At 41.5% G+C, this 17,109-nt stretch overlaps 1 protein-coding gene and 1 long non-coding RNA gene across 2 annotated transcripts; one reads left to right on the top strand and one right to left on the bottom strand.

Annotated features, from left to right (window-relative positions):
• Positions 1 to 988: 988 nt before the first annotated feature.
• Positions 989 to 5,880, top strand: ing2 (inhibitor of growth family, member 2). Its single transcript, XM_056368382.1, has 2 exons — positions 989 to 1,276; positions 4,503 to 5,880. Exons 1-2 carry the CDS (start codon positions 1,132 to 1,134, stop codon positions 5,201 to 5,203), a joined length of 846 nt encoding a protein of 281 aa, XP_056224357.1. The 5' UTR covers positions 989 to 1,131; the 3' UTR covers positions 5,204 to 5,880.
• Positions 5,881 to 12,542: 6,662 nt separating this feature from the next.
• Positions 12,543 to 14,843, bottom strand: LOC130164590 (uncharacterized). Its single transcript, XR_008826631.1, has 2 exons — positions 14,203 to 14,843; positions 12,543 to 13,491 (listed from the first exon to the last, which is right to left on the bottom strand). It is a non-coding gene; the product is annotated as an uncharacterized LOC130164590 (long non-coding RNA).
• Positions 14,844 to 17,109: the final 2,266 nt, after the last annotated feature.

Here is a 17,109-nt window from a genome sequence, read left to right as displayed (position 1 = left end):
AAAATAAACAAAAAATACATAAATTAAGAAAAAAGGAACAAATGTATAATTTAAGTGACAGACAAACTTCTTGTTTGTTACAAATTTAAGAGGCTGAAAGTAAAGATCAATTAGAAACAACTTGACGGACTTGATTTAAGAAATTTCACCTTATGAATATGAAATTTCTCTAGTAAAATCAGGGGGTTTACAATATTGTATAAATTTTAGAATATTCCACAATCTGAGAAAGTAAACAGCCTCTGATGACATCGTCAGGGGTTTTTGGATTAACTCGGTTTGAGAGTGTCTAACGGAAGTAGTTGCATTATGAGAAGGCTTTTTGGAGCTTGACCCACTTAGGGACTAATATTTGCTTTATCTCAGCCTCTGCCATACGAAATTGCTTGAATATTCCTTAAGACATAGGGAGAATTTAGTGATCTTATATTTGTACTTTAAGGCCTAATTCTTGTTGTAGATAATGTAGACAAAATGACAGCAACACCAAAAAACAATTCAAAGACTCCTAACAGGGCCTCTAAATTATTATTTTTGGATGTTAAATGTCTGTGTACATTAATAACATATGTAAACATTACAGTAAAACAGGTTTAAATTTTGAATTCTGACTGGCCACAAAACACAAACATGCTGATTTATATAATTCCATTCAGTCGTCATGATGCATGTGAATAAACAAAGAAAGAAAAAAAGAAAAAATATATGTGAATAAACTTCACATTCATATGGTCAAAAATTACTAATTGTGCCTTTAATCTTGCTGCTGCTCTGCTCTAATATGAAACAAGGTCACACTTAGTCTCCTTCTAAACTATGGGAGCACTGTGTTTCAGTTTCCCCTTTGGTTTAATTTCCCGGGAAAATGCTATGATAATGAGGCCGCTCTCTGCCAATCCCGATGCTGCAAATCCATCTGGCCCCGCCTTCTATGACGACAAATGAGAGGAAACTGTACATTACCATAAAAGGAAAATACTCCCGCATGCGCAGTGGCTTGAGTTTTGTTTGAAGTGAACTGCTGCCTGGAACTGCCCTACAAGCTGCAAAGTCGCCAAGCATTTGATTTTAACTGTATATTTTCCACATTTCCTCCATATTCTTTTAGTGCCTCTATGCATCGTAGAGACGATGTTAGGCCATCACTATCCAAATGCCGACAAGTCGCAACAACTGGTGAACTATGTGGAGGATTATCTGGAATGTGTGGAGTCCCTACCTTTGGACATACAAAGAAATGTTTCCCTGCTTCGAGAAATTGATGCAAAGTATCAAGGTACTGTGTTATACCTTTTTATCATTAATTACAAGTGCGTGTGTAAAAGTGGAAACATTGACGGCGGTGTGAGAGGATGGGCTGAAATGGTGGAGCAGGCGCGAGGCTTGTGTTCCCATTTTGCAAAAACCGAGCGCCCCTTGTTCATGTCCACTCAGATAAACAGTAACGTGACCAGCTAAAATGTGAATAATTATAACGACGAGCCAAGTGTTGAATTAACAAGCAAGCCAAGCGACAGTTAGCATAGCCCGGATACACTCCGTCCTGTTTTGTGTGTGACACCAAACTCATTGAGAAAATTTAGAAATTTATGATTTCTCTCTCTCGGTAAACGTACACACACATTATGACCCGATACACATCTGTAAACGAATACTTGGTGTCCAATGACAAATTCGGCGTTAATATAATCCAAAAACTAGCACGGTGTAATAATAAAATCTCAACTTTTTCAATAGGTACACACTACACACTGCCGCCCACCGCGGTGTTTCCACGGATGATTATTGTGCGAATACCAGGGAAAACAATGAATAAACTTAGTCATTTATTTGAAATAAACGCTGCCTTATGTATTAAACGTATGCCGAAGCCCACAATGTAGAATAAAGATGTGTCGAAGATGGTGTAAGTGTTAATTGATGTATGAACATTTGCCCAATGACCATGGTCGGGAGATATTGCTGTTCTCTTAACGTAAGCTGGTGTGACATTCTGCATACGAAAGAGCGCTGGTTAAATGTTAATTTTCGCACTGCTGTTTGTGAAATGGGATCAGTATTTAGCTGATGACAGTTATTTATGACTCTGGGGCCAAAGTTAAGGTTGTTAGTATTGTTAATAAAAGCCTCTAGTACAGGAAAAACAATTCTCATTGTTTTATGTTGACGCAGGTTGAGCTGCGGCGTAAAGCTGCCTCCGCTCCCAAGAAGTTCAACGACACCATCGGTAGATAAAGACACACATCAACTGAGTTCATACGCATTCGCTTTAGATTATTTTTAAAACAGATTACACATCTTGAGCAGCTAGTACGACGTCTGCCCCACTACTGCTCCGTCTAGCTTGAGCCGCAGAGCCGGATAGCTCCTCGTCAAGGCAACCCCCTTCAACTGGCGTCATTTCCTGTGGGCAGGAGCTCACTGCGGCTCAGCCCTCCTCCAATCCTGCCTCTAACATGTCCAACTTCAATTTCACTTCAGCAAAAAAGTTTAAAATGTCTGCTGAAAACTTGTAGCGAGCACTTTATTAGGAACACCTGTACACAGGCTTATTCAAGCAACCAGCCAATCATGTGGCAGCAGCTGTGCAGAGTATAAACTGTAGATACAGGTGAGGAGCTTCAGTTCATGTTCACATCAAAACCTTGAGGTGGATGGACTATAACAACAGAAGACCACGTCAGGTTCCACTTCCTCCAAGACCAGAAACTTGAGGCTGCAGTGGACACAGACTCGCCAACAGGACAGTTGAAGACCTGGGCCCATATTCACAAAGCATCTTAAGGCTAAAAGTAGCCCTGAAATTGCCGATTTAGGAGAAACTCCTAAAAATAATGGGCGTGTCAGTCCTAACTTTAGGACTCCTAATTTTTCTAAGAGTAATTCACAAAGCCACTTAGTGCTAAAAGTTGCACCTAAGTCTGAGAGAAGCTAGAAGTAGGGGAGAGAACTCCTAACTCACTAAGACCAAATCACAAAGAATCGTAAAGGGCTGCTGTCATTCTACGCTGCAGTGTTTTTGAAACCTTGCACGATGCTGAATTACTTAAAAGATACGACTCAATCATGAGGGAATGATCATCGCTGTAGAGTTTTTTGAGGATGCAATAACATCTCCTACCAACTGAAACTACCCGATCAATGTGGAAATTAAGTGTTTGGCAACGCTTCATTACTTGGCAACAGAGAAAAGCCTATATATCCACCAATCAATAACTGCACTGTAATCGGTGCCAGAAATGGAACGCATATAAAAAATATTGCACATCACAAGATGAGGATGTAACAGTAAAACAAAAAAATCTCACCATCAACACAGAGGTTGTATTGATGCTGCCTATACAGTTGTAGACATTGCTGTACAGTGTCCAGGATCTACACATGAGTCATGGATCTGAATGCAGAGTGACCTGAGGCAGCTGTTTGAAAGGATCATATTTAAGCTGGATGTCACCTGGTGTACATCTACAACAGGCTGTTGTAGAAATCAGCAGAAATGATGTGGTGAAGTCATGTCAACATGAAGGACTGAAGAACCACCCAGTGTTAGTGTGGTGTTCCTAATAAAGTGCTCAGTGATAATAGAGGAAATTCAACCCAGAGTATAAGTAAAAGTAAGAGCTTAATTTTTCAGATATAATGTATCAGCCAGTCTTGTGTAGCCTTACACTAGCCTAACACTTACCACAAACATCCTTCATTCATTTAACTTCATGTGTTGTATCTTAAATACTAATGTACAATTTGTTAAAGTCTCAAAACACAAAAGTCAAACACCTTTGGAGCTCAAAATCTCATGCTTCAGTTTTTTCAGACATTGTTGTGGGAATTTAAGCAGTGATGCATTTTAGTAAAATAAAATGGTAGTATAATTATGTATACATATTGTAATAAAATGTTTAGAATTATTAAATTATATAAATAATACATACTGTTGTCATAACACCACCATACTACTATCATATTACTTTATACTATCTTCTATTTTGTTACATTTTATAGTAACATATAGCATATTTTTTGTGAGATTTATTATTATTACTCATGTTTTTGTCGCATTGACAGTATATCATTTAAATGATTATATATTTTGTTTTTAAAATTATTTTATTTTTATTACATTTTCCTTATGATTATATTTATATAACATCATCATTGTCATACATACGAAAACATCACGTCAAAAACTACACACACATGCACATACATCATAGACACTTACCATACACATCATATTCTTTTCAGTATCTCTGAATATGAACATGTTTGTCCATTATATGAACCCTTTGTGTCACACTTGTTTTTGTTATGCTTAGTCACGAATAAAAAAAAAAAAAAGAAAAGAAAAGAGATTGAATGGCAATTTTGAAATGAGTATGGACTGATTTTTTTTTTTTTTCCAACAGTTTTACAAATAGCAGTGAGAATTTTTAAGGCAGCTGATAATGACATGACCACATGCTCAGTTTCATTAATGTGTGTGTGTGTGCTGTGCTCTGCAGAGGTGCTGAAGGAGGTGGATGAAGTGTTTGAGAAGTACAAAGGTGAGCAGGATGCAGCTCAGAGGAAGCGCCTGCAGATCCAGCTGCAGCGGGCGCTCATCATCAGCCAGGAGCTTGGTGACGAGAAGATCCATGTGGTGACCCAGATGACGGAGCTGGTGGAGAACCGCTCCCGCCAGATGGACTCCCACTCCCTGTGCCTCCAGGAGCCCAGCGAGGCAGAGCGGCTCACCACAGAGCGCCGCTCCAGTGTCCAAGAGCCCCCTGCCCCCGAGCGCACTTCAACCCGGCGCCCACGGCGCCAGCGCAACAGCGAGAGCCGTGACTCCAGCCACCCGTCGGCCAACGGGTCTATGGTGGATGACGCTTCGGAGGAGCTGTCCATCCCTCCTCCCCGGGAAAAGAAGTCCAAGTCTGCTAAGAAGAAGAAGCGCAAGTCCAAACAGGAACGGGACGCCTCGCCGGTAGAATTCGCCATCGACCCCAATGAGCCCACCTACTGTCTCTGTGAGCAGGTGTCTTATGGCGAGATGATCGGCTGCGACAACGACCAGTGCCCTATTGAGTGGTTCCACTTCTCCTGTGTGGGCCTGACCTACAAGCCCAAGGGCAAGTGGTACTGCCCCAAATGCAGAGGGGACAACGAAAAGACCATGGACAAAAGCCTAGACAAGAACAGAAAAGACCGCCGTTCCAGGTAGTGACCTTCATCTCGAAGAGGTCTTCAGCCCGAGGGTTAGGACTGTCGGTCGTAGTTGATAACAGTACTCGTGATGTTGTAAGAGCACAATCGAACACCATTAGTAGCAGCGCTTATTAATCAAGGACGAGTTGTATTTGAACTTGTGCTGTTACATCACTGATTGTTCCCACTGGCTATAAGTGCACTGTGGTCTGTAGGAAGTCCAGCTGCTGCAAGAATCATCAGCTTGAAGCTGCCGTCATCCTCAAGTGTTTTGCTTCTTGTGGGACTTTTTTTTTTTTTTTTTTTATTATTTTGACTTATAAGAAAAAAAAAAAGAAAGCATCGTTTGGTTTAGTATCCCTTTTCATTCTGGTCACGTTCCTAATAAAAAATAAGGTATTCCTGCTAATGGTCATGATCTTCTTCAGTTTTGGCCAAACTCTTTATTTTAACTTTCTAAATTATACTCAGTTGTTTGGAATCTGTCTAAATCTGTCTTTATACAATAATGGCTTCTAGAGAATAACCCTCACATGTTATATGTTTACAAGAGATTGATATTTAATTGAGGAGATGATTGTTGATGGGACACTGGAATAGAGCGTCATGTTTGTGGACTTAACGTTTTCACTGGTTCACTATCACTATCGTGTACATTTCTTTTTATATTCATTAAAACAAAGTATTGTCATTGAGTTACCTGCTCTGTTTTCTTCGCTATGAAGTCAGCCATGTTAGTCACCAGTCATCAGTCCAACACTTTGGCCAAGAGTAAATTATCTCCACGACCATGTACAGGTGTGAACGGGTGTATGGCTTCCAATACAATGAGCCTGGCCTCCAGTACAGTAAATAAACTACTTTCATTATATGAATCATTATTACTAAAGGACGTAGAGGAACAACTAAACATAAGACACAGCGAGCAGAGAGAGAAGTCATCACTAACTGCTTAGCTAAAGAAACGAGCAGATCTGAATAGCAGGTAAACAACAGAAACGAGCAACTGGAGATGATACAATGCTCTTACTGCACCAAAGGAATAAAAGCCCTGTCAAGAAAAAAAAAGGGTTTCTGTCCACTGACATGTTAGAGTGCTTTTAATTTGAAAGGGTTACAAAATATGTCATGCTGTAAATACAAGCTTTTTATGTTTATTTATGATTCATTTAGACTAATGAGGCTACCAGGCAGTGTGCACTCTGTGCATTGTAGCCAATTCAGTTAAAGGTCCATACAGTCTAAAGGTGGATGTCCATGTGTTGTTTGATTATAGATCAGGTCTAGGTTCTATATTAATACTGTGAAAGTATCAAAGCCTCAGTCCACAGAGAAATGCACACAGCCTGTATTCAGAAACTGAGCCTTCAAACCAGCCGTCAGGACTTCAGGAACTTTCACATCTAAGCAGTCATTGCTCTCAGCCACGCCCCTAGCCCTGCCCATTCGCTATCCAATCTCGCAGGAGTTGGTTTCTTTGAGTGTTTACCTGAAATCTGCTATATTTTTATTGGAACACTGGGAAAACAGTCAGCCAATCAGACGAGAGGCTCAGAGCTTCTTCTCTTCTGATTGGCTCACCAACCCGTTGTTACTAGAGCTCCAGAGAGAAGCCTGAGAGAGGAAATGTAAAACTACATTGAGATAGTTTTTGGTTCTTCAAACCACAAATAAATCTTATGGATCAACACCTCAAATAAAACGAAGGATGTAAATATGGAGCTTTAATCTAGAGTTAATGATTTTTTTTCCCATGACCAGTCGATTGGTTGAAGAGTAGGTGCAGAGATTTCCTTTGGTCGTCATGTTGAGCTCTTTTGAAAATGTCCATTCCTCGCACTCCTGGAGATTTTGTATTGTTAATTTAACAAAACAATGTACACTGTTAATTTTATTTTGAAATATTTCCTACATGACACAACTTTACAGTGGCTCATCCTTTACATGTAGGTCTTTCTTCTGTTTAATTACAAATGATCTTCATTGCAAAAACTCTGGGTTTTGATTCCATGTTTCCATAGAAACACAGCCATATAAATATGAACATTATGTAAGTCCAGACATTTCTTTTCTTTCTTTTTTTTAATGATTTATTTAGTTATGAAAGGTGGGTTTGTTTTTAAAGTTTCATTCACATCATGAAACTTTGCAAAACAAACAAAACAAAACAAAACAAAACAAAACAAAACAAAACACCTTCCAAACTGAAGAGGAATAAAAGGGAAAGAAAGAAAGAAAAGGGAATTGGGGGGGTTAGGGGATGGGGTGGAGGTTAGGGATGGTGGGTTAGGGGATGGGGTGGAGGTTAGGGATGGGGGGGTGTTAGAGGATGGGGTGGGTGGTGTGGTCCAGATCACTGGTTTCTGGACCTCTGTGTGGCTGTTGCTCTGATGGGCGGGAGGCGGGTATTTGTTGGTGCTGCAGACGCCCGCTGCAGCTTGCAGAAGGTGGCTTTAGTTGATCTGGAGATGGGGGGCAGGCAGGTCGGCCTCAGGTCAGTCTCACAGGTCTCTTTAGACCTGAGTGGCAGGTTCTGCTGGTCCCGGCTCTGTAGATTCGGTGTGCAGGCCCTTGCCTTCTTTTCCACGGGCCTACAGTATTTGTCAGGGATTCCCATTGCCTGGAGCTCCATCAGCGCCTCCTGTCTGATCTCACTGAGGCGTGCACGTCTTTGCTGCTCTTCTTTGGCCAGCTGAGCGGCTTCCTTGAAGCTGCCTCTGCGTGTGGCGATGGTGGAGAGCTCACGGTCCTCCATCTGTGGTTGGATGGTTTCAGCGTGATGCAGCGCTCTCAGATGTTGCTTCTCCTCCACGTCCTTCTGCTGCACCTTCAGCACCCTCTCAAACTCAGGCTTCTCCCTTCCGGCCCTCAGTCTGGAAATCACCAACTCTTCTCTGAGATTGGGAGTCAGGTCACTGGTGGTGATTTTACCAGTCTCACCTTCTTGAGACTTGTTGTTGGCCATGGAGTTTCCACGTTTGGCTGGTGGTCTGGGTTTTAGGTTCCCCAACAGGGTCTGGTCCGCCTGGGAGATGGGCACCAGTGTACAGTGCTGGTACCGTATGCTCCTTAAGTTCATGTTGCAGGAAGCCTTTCTCATGGTTCAAGTTTTTTAGATGCTAACAATGCTAATGTTTCTCGTTCTCGACTTCACACACGTGATGATAAAGGAGAAATGTCTTGTTCTAAATGAAGCTCTGCTAGAATCAAAGGAAACTGATGACATCATCACTGTTCATTTGTGTTCAAAGAATACATTCTGTGAAGTCACTGGTGACATCACAATAACACAGTAACATCAATGTATCTCCTATATTCTATCTGCTTATGGATCAAAACACAGGAAGTGGAAAATATGGACCTTTAACTGAAAATAACTAATTAAGTACATTCTCCAATGGTTCAGCCAAGCTAAGTTGTTGTATCCTGTATGTGTTCACCCAAATTGGAGTGGACTACTTGAGTGCTAAATTAAGGTAGCTTTTTTTATCTCATAGGCTGGGAGAGTGATTGTACATAAACAATAAAACATGAAATTCATACATTTTAAATTAAATATGCTGTAATAAGTTGCTAACAGCACACCGTCCAAAAGGAATTTCTCGTTTTCCACATGTGGAGACATGTGTTTCCTACATTTGATCATATGTATCAAATGTGTTGTAACATTGTAACACAGATACTGCAGAAGTTTCACCATCACAAGTGCAGTAATGTGAGTACTGGCAGACATGCAAATAAACAACAACAAACTATACACATAGGTTTCACATGCATTTCCATAGGTTTTACATGTGTTTGCATGGTTCTCAAAAGTATTCCCATGGGTTTCACACATTACACTATGGAAATGTTCTAAAACCACATATTTCTCATGTGATTTCACATGTGAAAAAAAACCACATGTACATATTCTAGCCCTGTTTAGTCATGGGAAAAAAAGAAATGAATATCCTTCTTCTGATCAAAGAAAAGTTGAATTCACAAGCAGTAATTCATCCTTGTTAAATTCAGTACACACTTGTGTGTTTCGCTGCTACAGTCTAACTTGGTCTGGTGTGACGAGGAACTTGTGGTAGCCAATGTTAGTTAATGTGAGTAAATTTTCGAAAACATTTCTTATTTAATTTGATGACTTTCTAACTCTTGTCTTACTCTACAGCACAGTATTCACATTTTACTATTAACTATTTAGTTTTCGTTCTTTTCCTGCACAGTGGTGGAAAGTAACTGTACTTTTCTTAAAGGTACAGGTACTTTATTTGAGTATTTCCACGTTGACTTCTACTCCACTACATTTACACGACAGCTTTAGTTATTAGTTACAGATTCTGATTAACAATACAAACATAATCAAAATATACAAAATGACACATTATCATAGAGCTAGATACCCAGCAGTGCATGATGAAGTAGTTATAATTATCCCAAACTTTACCCACTGATGCATCAATAATCATAACCCAATAATATATTATAGAGTACGGTACCTTTGCACAGTGAATACTTTTACTGCTTCAAGTATATATGTATACTAATACTATAAACAGACCGTTTCTTCCACCACTGACTGCGTCACTTGTGGCCACAGAGGTCACTGTTTAGTTAGCAGTTTATTAGGAACACCTAGCTAGACCTAATAGAATCTAATCCAACTGAGTGGTGCTCAGATGTTGGTCTTAAAACTACCACTGTTTACTCTCAACACTGTAAAGTGATTGCAGCAATATTAAGGTTTTAGTTTGTGTCCTATAATGTCACATATTCCACCTTCCTCAGTGTGTGTCCATCAAGTGACCAGGACAGTACTGTCTGCAGAGTCCGTCCTATGAGCTCTCCTCCTCTTCCTCACTGCTGCTGGACTGTCACGAACACGTCTTTGTCTTCAGAGACTTGAGCTGCTGACTCCAGAACAGTCCTGGATGCTGAGCTGACGCTGATGAGGTTGATGCTGTGGCTGAGCAGGACAGATACCTCACGGCCATAAAGAGAGGCAGTCACAGAATGAATACTTTTAATTTTCCTTTTAATGTTGCCATGAAGAAGAATCATTGAGAAAATGCTGAATAATTCTTCAGTATTTAAGTGTCAGCTCACCTAAAAATTACAACAAGCTCAGAAGTCACTGAAACTGAAAGTGGGCTTTCTAATTAAACTAGCCAAACTTCTACCGCAGGTGTAATCACTTGACCATGATTGGACCAAAACAGTCATGTGACACATGCAGTTGGAAGACAGTAAAACAGGTGTAATGTGTACAGCTTGCCCTAACATCCCGTCTTCTGGTATTGTGAGAGAAGACGTAGCGGGTTTTGTATCGTGGTTTCAGTCTCGGTTTCAGAATCGTTCCACGCCTACAGAACGCGCTCTAATGTGGAACCTTAATGTGAAAGAGCCTTGAGGAAACGGTTGTTTTTTTTATCACCAGAGTGTGAAGACAAACACACACCTCAGTGAAGCTCTGATGAATCTTCAGAGGAGCTTTCACTGACTCGCTGGGACGCACTTGTTGTTCAGTGCTTTGTGACTTTTGAAGTTAAAAACATTGAGCAACAAGTGCGTCCCAGCTGTTTCATCACGTTTTAGTCTCCACCAGTGAAACGCTTCCATTGCGCTGTGAGCATCTGCAGCTCATGTGTTGTCAAATTGATGAAGAGGTTTTCAGAAGTTGTTTGTATTTCGTCTGTTTGCATGTGTTTTCCTTTTCTTTCCGCAGTGTGTTGATCTCTTTGGGCCACCGTATAATTTCATGACTTATAGATTTAATTTCGGAATGAAAAATGAGTTTTTCAGAAGAGCTTTTAAATCACACTCTGTCACCACGTTTAGACACATCTTCTCATTTAATGTTTCTCTTTATTTTAATATTTATCTACACTGTAGATTAATAATAGAGACATCTGAATTACCCTGGGTCCTTGTTTGTGTTGTAGTAGCTCTCAGATGTACGTTGCTTTAGTTAGCGTCTGCTAAATGAAATTGTAGAAGTATGAAATCTGGAATTATATGTAATTATGTATTAAGCACACTAACTTTTGCACTTACAATCAAAGTATTAATAACATTGTTATTATATCTTTGATTTGATTTATTCTCCTGTACACTTGTTGACCTGCAAGTGTGGAAAGGTTACAGCTCTTTTGATATTTCAGATTCTTGAAAGTAGCCTCCTGTTGCTTAGACAGCTTTGCACACTGTTGGTTTAATCGAAACCATTTCTTATAGAAAATAAAGAAAACACATTGAATGAGAAGTGTGTCCAAACTATTGACTGGCACTGTAGATGTGGTTTAAACTGTTTATCGAGCTCACAATAAATGTAGTCTAGTTAGCAAAGTTATTATACATATCTACACAAAACCAGCCTTTGGTTCCTTCCCAGGAGTGTGTGTGAAGAGATCGGGGCGCCAATGGCAGACCTGCCAATTGTGGTGTTCTCTGGTGAATGCCAGTCCAGCTGCAGGGTGCTGGGTGGTGAGCACAGGTCCCACTAGAGGACGTGGGGGAAAACTTGCACACCAGTATCCTGCTGGAGGTCATGTTGTAGGGCTCTGGCAGTGCTCCTCCTGTTCCTCCTCGCACAAAGGAGCAGGTACCGGTCCTGCTGCTGGGTTGATGCCCTTCTACGGCCCTGTCCAGCTCTCCTGGTGTAACGGCCGGTCTCCTGGTATCTCCTCAGTGCTCTTGAGACTGTGCTGAGAGAAACAGCAGACCTTCTTGCGGCCGCATGTATGGATGCTGCTCCAGGAGCTGGACTACCTGTGATTGGGCTGCAGGTACCGCCTCATGCTACCAGTAGTGACAAGGACACTAGCAAAACACACTAGAGAAGAATCAGTGAGGAAGGATCAGGAGAGAGCAACTGTCTGTGGCCACCACATGTAAAACCATTTCCTTTTTGGGGATTGTCTTGCTTTTGCCTCCATTGCATCTGTTGTCACTTTCATTTGCACCAAAGCAGCTGAAACTGATTCACAATCACTTCTGCTTCCTAAATGGACAGATTGATATCCCTGAAGTTTAACTGACTTGGTGTTATACTGTGATGACTAAAGTGTTCCCTTAATTGTAGTATAAATGTAGATGTGCATGTGTAGTGTGATTATAGATCAGGTCTAGGTTCTATATTAATACTGTGAAAGTATCAAAGCCTCAGTCCACAGAGAAATGCACACAGCCTGTATTCAGAAACTGAGCCTTAAAACCAGCCGTTCTGCAACTTTGTGATGTCACAACAAAGCAGTCAGTGCCCCAAGCCCCGCCCACCTGGACCCACCATCCAGCCTTGCAGGATTTGGTTCCTCTGAGTGTTTTCCTGAAATCTGCTATATTTTCATTGGATCACTCAGAAAACAGTCAGCCAATCAGTTTTTATTCTCTGTATCGCACTTGAACTTCATTGCACAAAAGTACAGATAAAATAATAAATCCCAAAACCACAAGGGTACGGAAGCCGAGAACGGCCACGCCCCTTTTTTATTTTTGCAGTTTTTTTCTTTTTTTTTTTGGCACTGTTTTCTCGTTATAACGACTTATTATTTCGTTATCTCGATATAACAAAGATCGTTTTCTCGTGATAACGAATTAATCATTTCGTTATCTCGATATAACGAAGGTCAGGTGTGATGATTGTGTGCTGGACCGGAGCATCCTCATTTCAGCCCACGAGCTGCCACCGGATGCTTCAGCTAAGGTAACGTAACGTTAACAACATTTATTTAACCGGTCCAGTCCAGAGCTTTCCATAGTGATTTCTAATGAAAACATTTCCCCACAGGCCAACAACAGGCAAAAAAAGAATTAAAAGAAAAATGAATTGTCTGTAGCAGCAAGAAAAAAAGTGCAAAAATGAAACATGCATTAAAGCTCAGTTTGCCACTCTGTGATGCACAGTAGTCGATACTTGAACCTGGAACTGACAAAGCTTATAAGACAGTTTGTACCTAAAAACAACAACAACATTGAACATTAAATACAAGAAAAATCAGTTGCATTTATTTTCTAAAGCTCTTCCTGCAGCTTTTCTGGATTCATTTTTAACTGACAACATTTTTCTACAGGCCAACAACAGCCACAAAATAATTTCCTTTTAAGAAAAATCAAAATGTCCTGTAGCAGCAAGAAAAAAAAGAAACACGCATTAAAGTTCAGTTTACTGCTCTGGTGGATGCTCACATGTCTGAGCCAGATACTTGGTGTCTCATCTTGGATGCAAGTTCATCACTGTCAGGCGTCAGGCTTCGAGCTGAGGAAATCCTCAGGATTGAGGGAAGGTGTTCATCAGTAAGACGCCTCCTGTGTGTCCTGTCAAAGAGAACAGCTGTTCACAGATGTTTGTGCTGCCAAACACAGACAGCATTTGAGCAGCATGGGTACGCAGCTGGGGCATTGTGTCGGGGATGAAACGTGGAAACTGTGCAGCGCCCACAGACTCATACTTTGCCTTGAGTCAGTCACTACACTGGAGCTCAATCAGCTCCATTTGGAGGTTTGGTGGTGCGCTTTCCACGTCAGCTGCAAATGGATTTACTGAGCAGTTCAAACCTGCTTTTTTTGGGCTTCAAAGTGTGAAGTCGGCACCAAGTATGCTGAGTTTTTCTGCAAACTGTGTACTTTGGGAACACAGAGGTAGAGACCTGCTCTTTCAGAGTTTGGCAGCACGGGAAATGGCTCAGGTTTTCCTGCAGCATCTGCGTCTCCCACAGGCGCAGCTTGGTTTAAAAAGCCTTCACTGCAGCGTACATGTCTGTGACCCCCCCCCCCCCCCCCCCCCGAAGCAACACAGCAACTTTTTTTTATCCCGGAGGTCAAAACATCTTTTCAACACTTCCTCGGCTTAGCCATCGCACCTGATATGGCAAGTCACCATATTCTCAATTTAAGTCCTCCAGAAAAGACTTGAACTGTATCTTAACTTTAATCCTCTGCTCGTGTTATGGTGCTCATTACATGTTCCATTCCCAAGGCTTTTCCACACAATGACTCCTGCTGTATGATGCAATGATGTCAGCTCACCTGCGCCGTATCCCTCCCGCATCCTCTCCACCAATCCGCTCTTTTGACAAGTTTATCCCAAGGCAGCCCCACTTCACTAACACACCTGGATACCTCTTCAAACAGATCTTTCCCCGTAGTTGTGCCATGCAATGATCTTAATCCCAAAAGTTCTTCTGTTACGCACAGACTTGAGTCCACACAGCTGGGCGATATCTGAAGTGTCGCTGCTCTCAGCCACAGCTATCGGGAGTACGCCATGAACTCTCTTCCCTTTCCCGCCAGCTGTTGCTGTAGACCGGTGGAAAGCTGTTTACACGGTCAGGAACCGTGTTTCTGCTCAGGCTCACATTTGAAAACACTTGCCTTTTATCTGGGCACAAGTCGTCGCACACTTTCATCATGCAGTTTTTGAAAAATTCTCCCTCGGGCTGATTTTGCGACCTCTGCCTCGCTTTGGGACTCTGCCTCCCACGTGCCTTGGAAACCCGTTTTCAAAGTCCACCTTTCGTTTAGCCATTTTTAGGGAGAGTAGCAGCTGACAGTTGACCACAGGTGCTCCACAGGGATGCTGATGAATGAGTGGGCAAGGACTCGCGCTCGCGGGCTCTCGAATGACGCGCGAAAACGCTGGCAGTGCATCGCGGGATTTATAGTGTATTAGCGGCGCGTGCGGGCCAGCTCTAATAGTGATTAGATATTATCATGCGGGCCAAAGACTTGGCCCGCGGGCCTTGAGTTTGACATATGTGGTCTAGACAGATAACTACAGTGGAAGCTTCACTTTTGTATAATGTTGCTTGTATGAATTCTCTGTTTAGTCTGAATCTGAATATGACACAGACGTGAAAAAATATAAATATATCTTTTAACCATTTCAGCAGCTGCATGTGGAGACAGACACTTTTTCTGCAAAAAATAAATCAGAGATGAATTAATAATGAAGAGAAATCCAACATTTCAGTGACCCGTATACTCTATGTAGAGAGAGAGGTGCACACACACACACACACACACACACACACACACACACACACACACACACACACAGGCAGTGTGTTCCTGCCGTTACGTTGTCCTAAAAAAAAAAAGAAAATAAATATGCTGTGATTTTCAAACTTAATTAACAGAAGACATCAAGTTATTATTTATTAGTGTGTGTACTTAGTGTGTAGCTCAAGGTCCTCAGGAACAATGGTGCTGTCATCAGCAGCTGAGTCCCCAGTGTGTGTGTCAGCAGAGCTTGAATGTTGTGGAAGTAAGTGCATCCAATTCACCAGTGGAACTTGCTGATGTCAATAGTCCAAACACATGCATGGCCAGCTGGTAGTTCCTGAGCTCACAGAGACATAAACATCATAAACATCATAAACATCATAGCATTCTCAACATTTTGTGCCAGTTATATAGATATCTACACTGAAAAAAATCATTTCACTTGCTGCTTCTTGCAAGTCTTTGCATTTTTCATTCTGTTACTGAGGCAGAGGTGGAGGATAGGACAACCGAAGTCTTCGGTGGGGCCTTTTCTGTTCATGTGTGAACTTTGGAGCAAGGCATCGAGCTCTGTCTGGCAGGAGAGCAGCGATGTGGCCGACATGAGGACCATGGAGCCATCACACGTAACCACGAGTGGACTGATGTTTCTGTGTCCGTACCGCTCTGCACGTTTCAGTCTGTGTGGTCACAGGTCACAGAGGAAGGAAGCCTTATTCGGGCCTCTGACCACCAGCTCATGCATGTAATAAAGTCCTGTGCTTTGTTTAGATTTCTGCAGAATACTTCCTGTTGCGTTGAGGTATAATATGTCCTCTTTCCATCACTTGTGGAGTATGTCTTATGCTCCTCTTGGACCAAAGCATCAAAGCGTTTAGATGAACGAACACTTTCTGAAGGACTTCTTCGGGTTCACCTGTTTTTTTTTCTTCTACCATCATCTGAAGACGGAGAGTTTCATTCTCATCTCTGTCCGTCTGTTTTTCAGAATACCCGGCGATGGTGCTTCATCTCTGCAGCCAGACTCAGCCGCTGATTCCTTTAGTTTTTCCAGGCTCTGGAGGTAGAGCGCCCTTAGAAGGGTGGTTAGAAGTTGCTGGTATATTTTTTTTTATCATCTACTCTGACAGGTCGCCTGTGCAGCTCTGTTTTACTATTGCACTACAACGTCCCCTCTGAAGGACGTGTGCTTTCCACAAGAGGACAGTTTGTTTCATCAACCTGCCTCAGACAAATTGTTTTGGCTGAATGGATAGACCGGGACATGCACAGCCATTTTCTTAGTATTTCCCCTGAATTTCCACAACCACACACTAAATACAAAGCTACATTTTGCAGAATTGCCTGTGCCATTGTTAAAAGTTGTCAAATCATACATTTTTAATAAATTTATGTATGTATTTATTTATGTAAGGCTGGACAAAGCAGAGAAGACCACACGAGTTATAACTAAAAATAAGTTTATTTACCGTGGTGCTATCGTGTGTGTGTGTGTGTGTGTGTGTTCAGGTCTCACTGATGTTGATATTTGATGACTTGTTAAATGATCTTATTGATCTGATTTGTTTTGGAGATCAGTTTGAGAGTTTTGATACAATATGTGAATAAATGTGACCAGTAATATAAGACACGAGGCCCCTTTTAATTTTGTCAAAGTAGCTCTTAGAAGAAAAACAGCTGGACACCCCTGAGCTAAGGCCACATCTACACTGATGTGTTTTCATTTGAAAACACATCATTTTGGACTTTTGGAAACGCCCAGTTTGATGAACCTTTAGTTCATTGATACAGTGATTCATACAGTTAAAGCATAGTCATAAAGGTTACATATTATAAATGTGAAATCATTTCTTTGTTGAATGAGGAATTACAATTTGTGTGCAGTGACCAATACATGTCACAAGGTGGCAGTAATGTTTTGACAAGATCTAC

Source organism: Seriola aureovittata, chromosome 23 (genome assembly GCF_021018895.1).
Source record: "Seriola aureovittata isolate HTS-2021-v1 ecotype China chromosome 23, ASM2101889v1, whole genome shotgun sequence".
NCBI classification, from domain to species: domain Eukaryota; kingdom Metazoa; phylum Chordata; class Actinopteri; order Carangiformes; family Carangidae; genus Seriola; species Seriola aureovittata.
Note: the sequence above shows the minus strand (reverse complement) of the source record. Positions and strands in the feature narration are given on the sequence as shown.

Excerpts from the sequence above, each read along its gene's own strand:
- ing2 (XM_056368382.1), top strand. The coding sequence starts at position 1,132 with ATGTTAGGCCATCACTATCCAAATGCCGACAAGTCGCAACAACTGGTG. Across the intron at positions 1,277-4,502 it reads AATTGATGCAAAGTATCAAG|AGGTGCTGAAGGAGGTGGAT; the intron begins GTACTGTGTTAT and ends TGTGCTCTGCAG.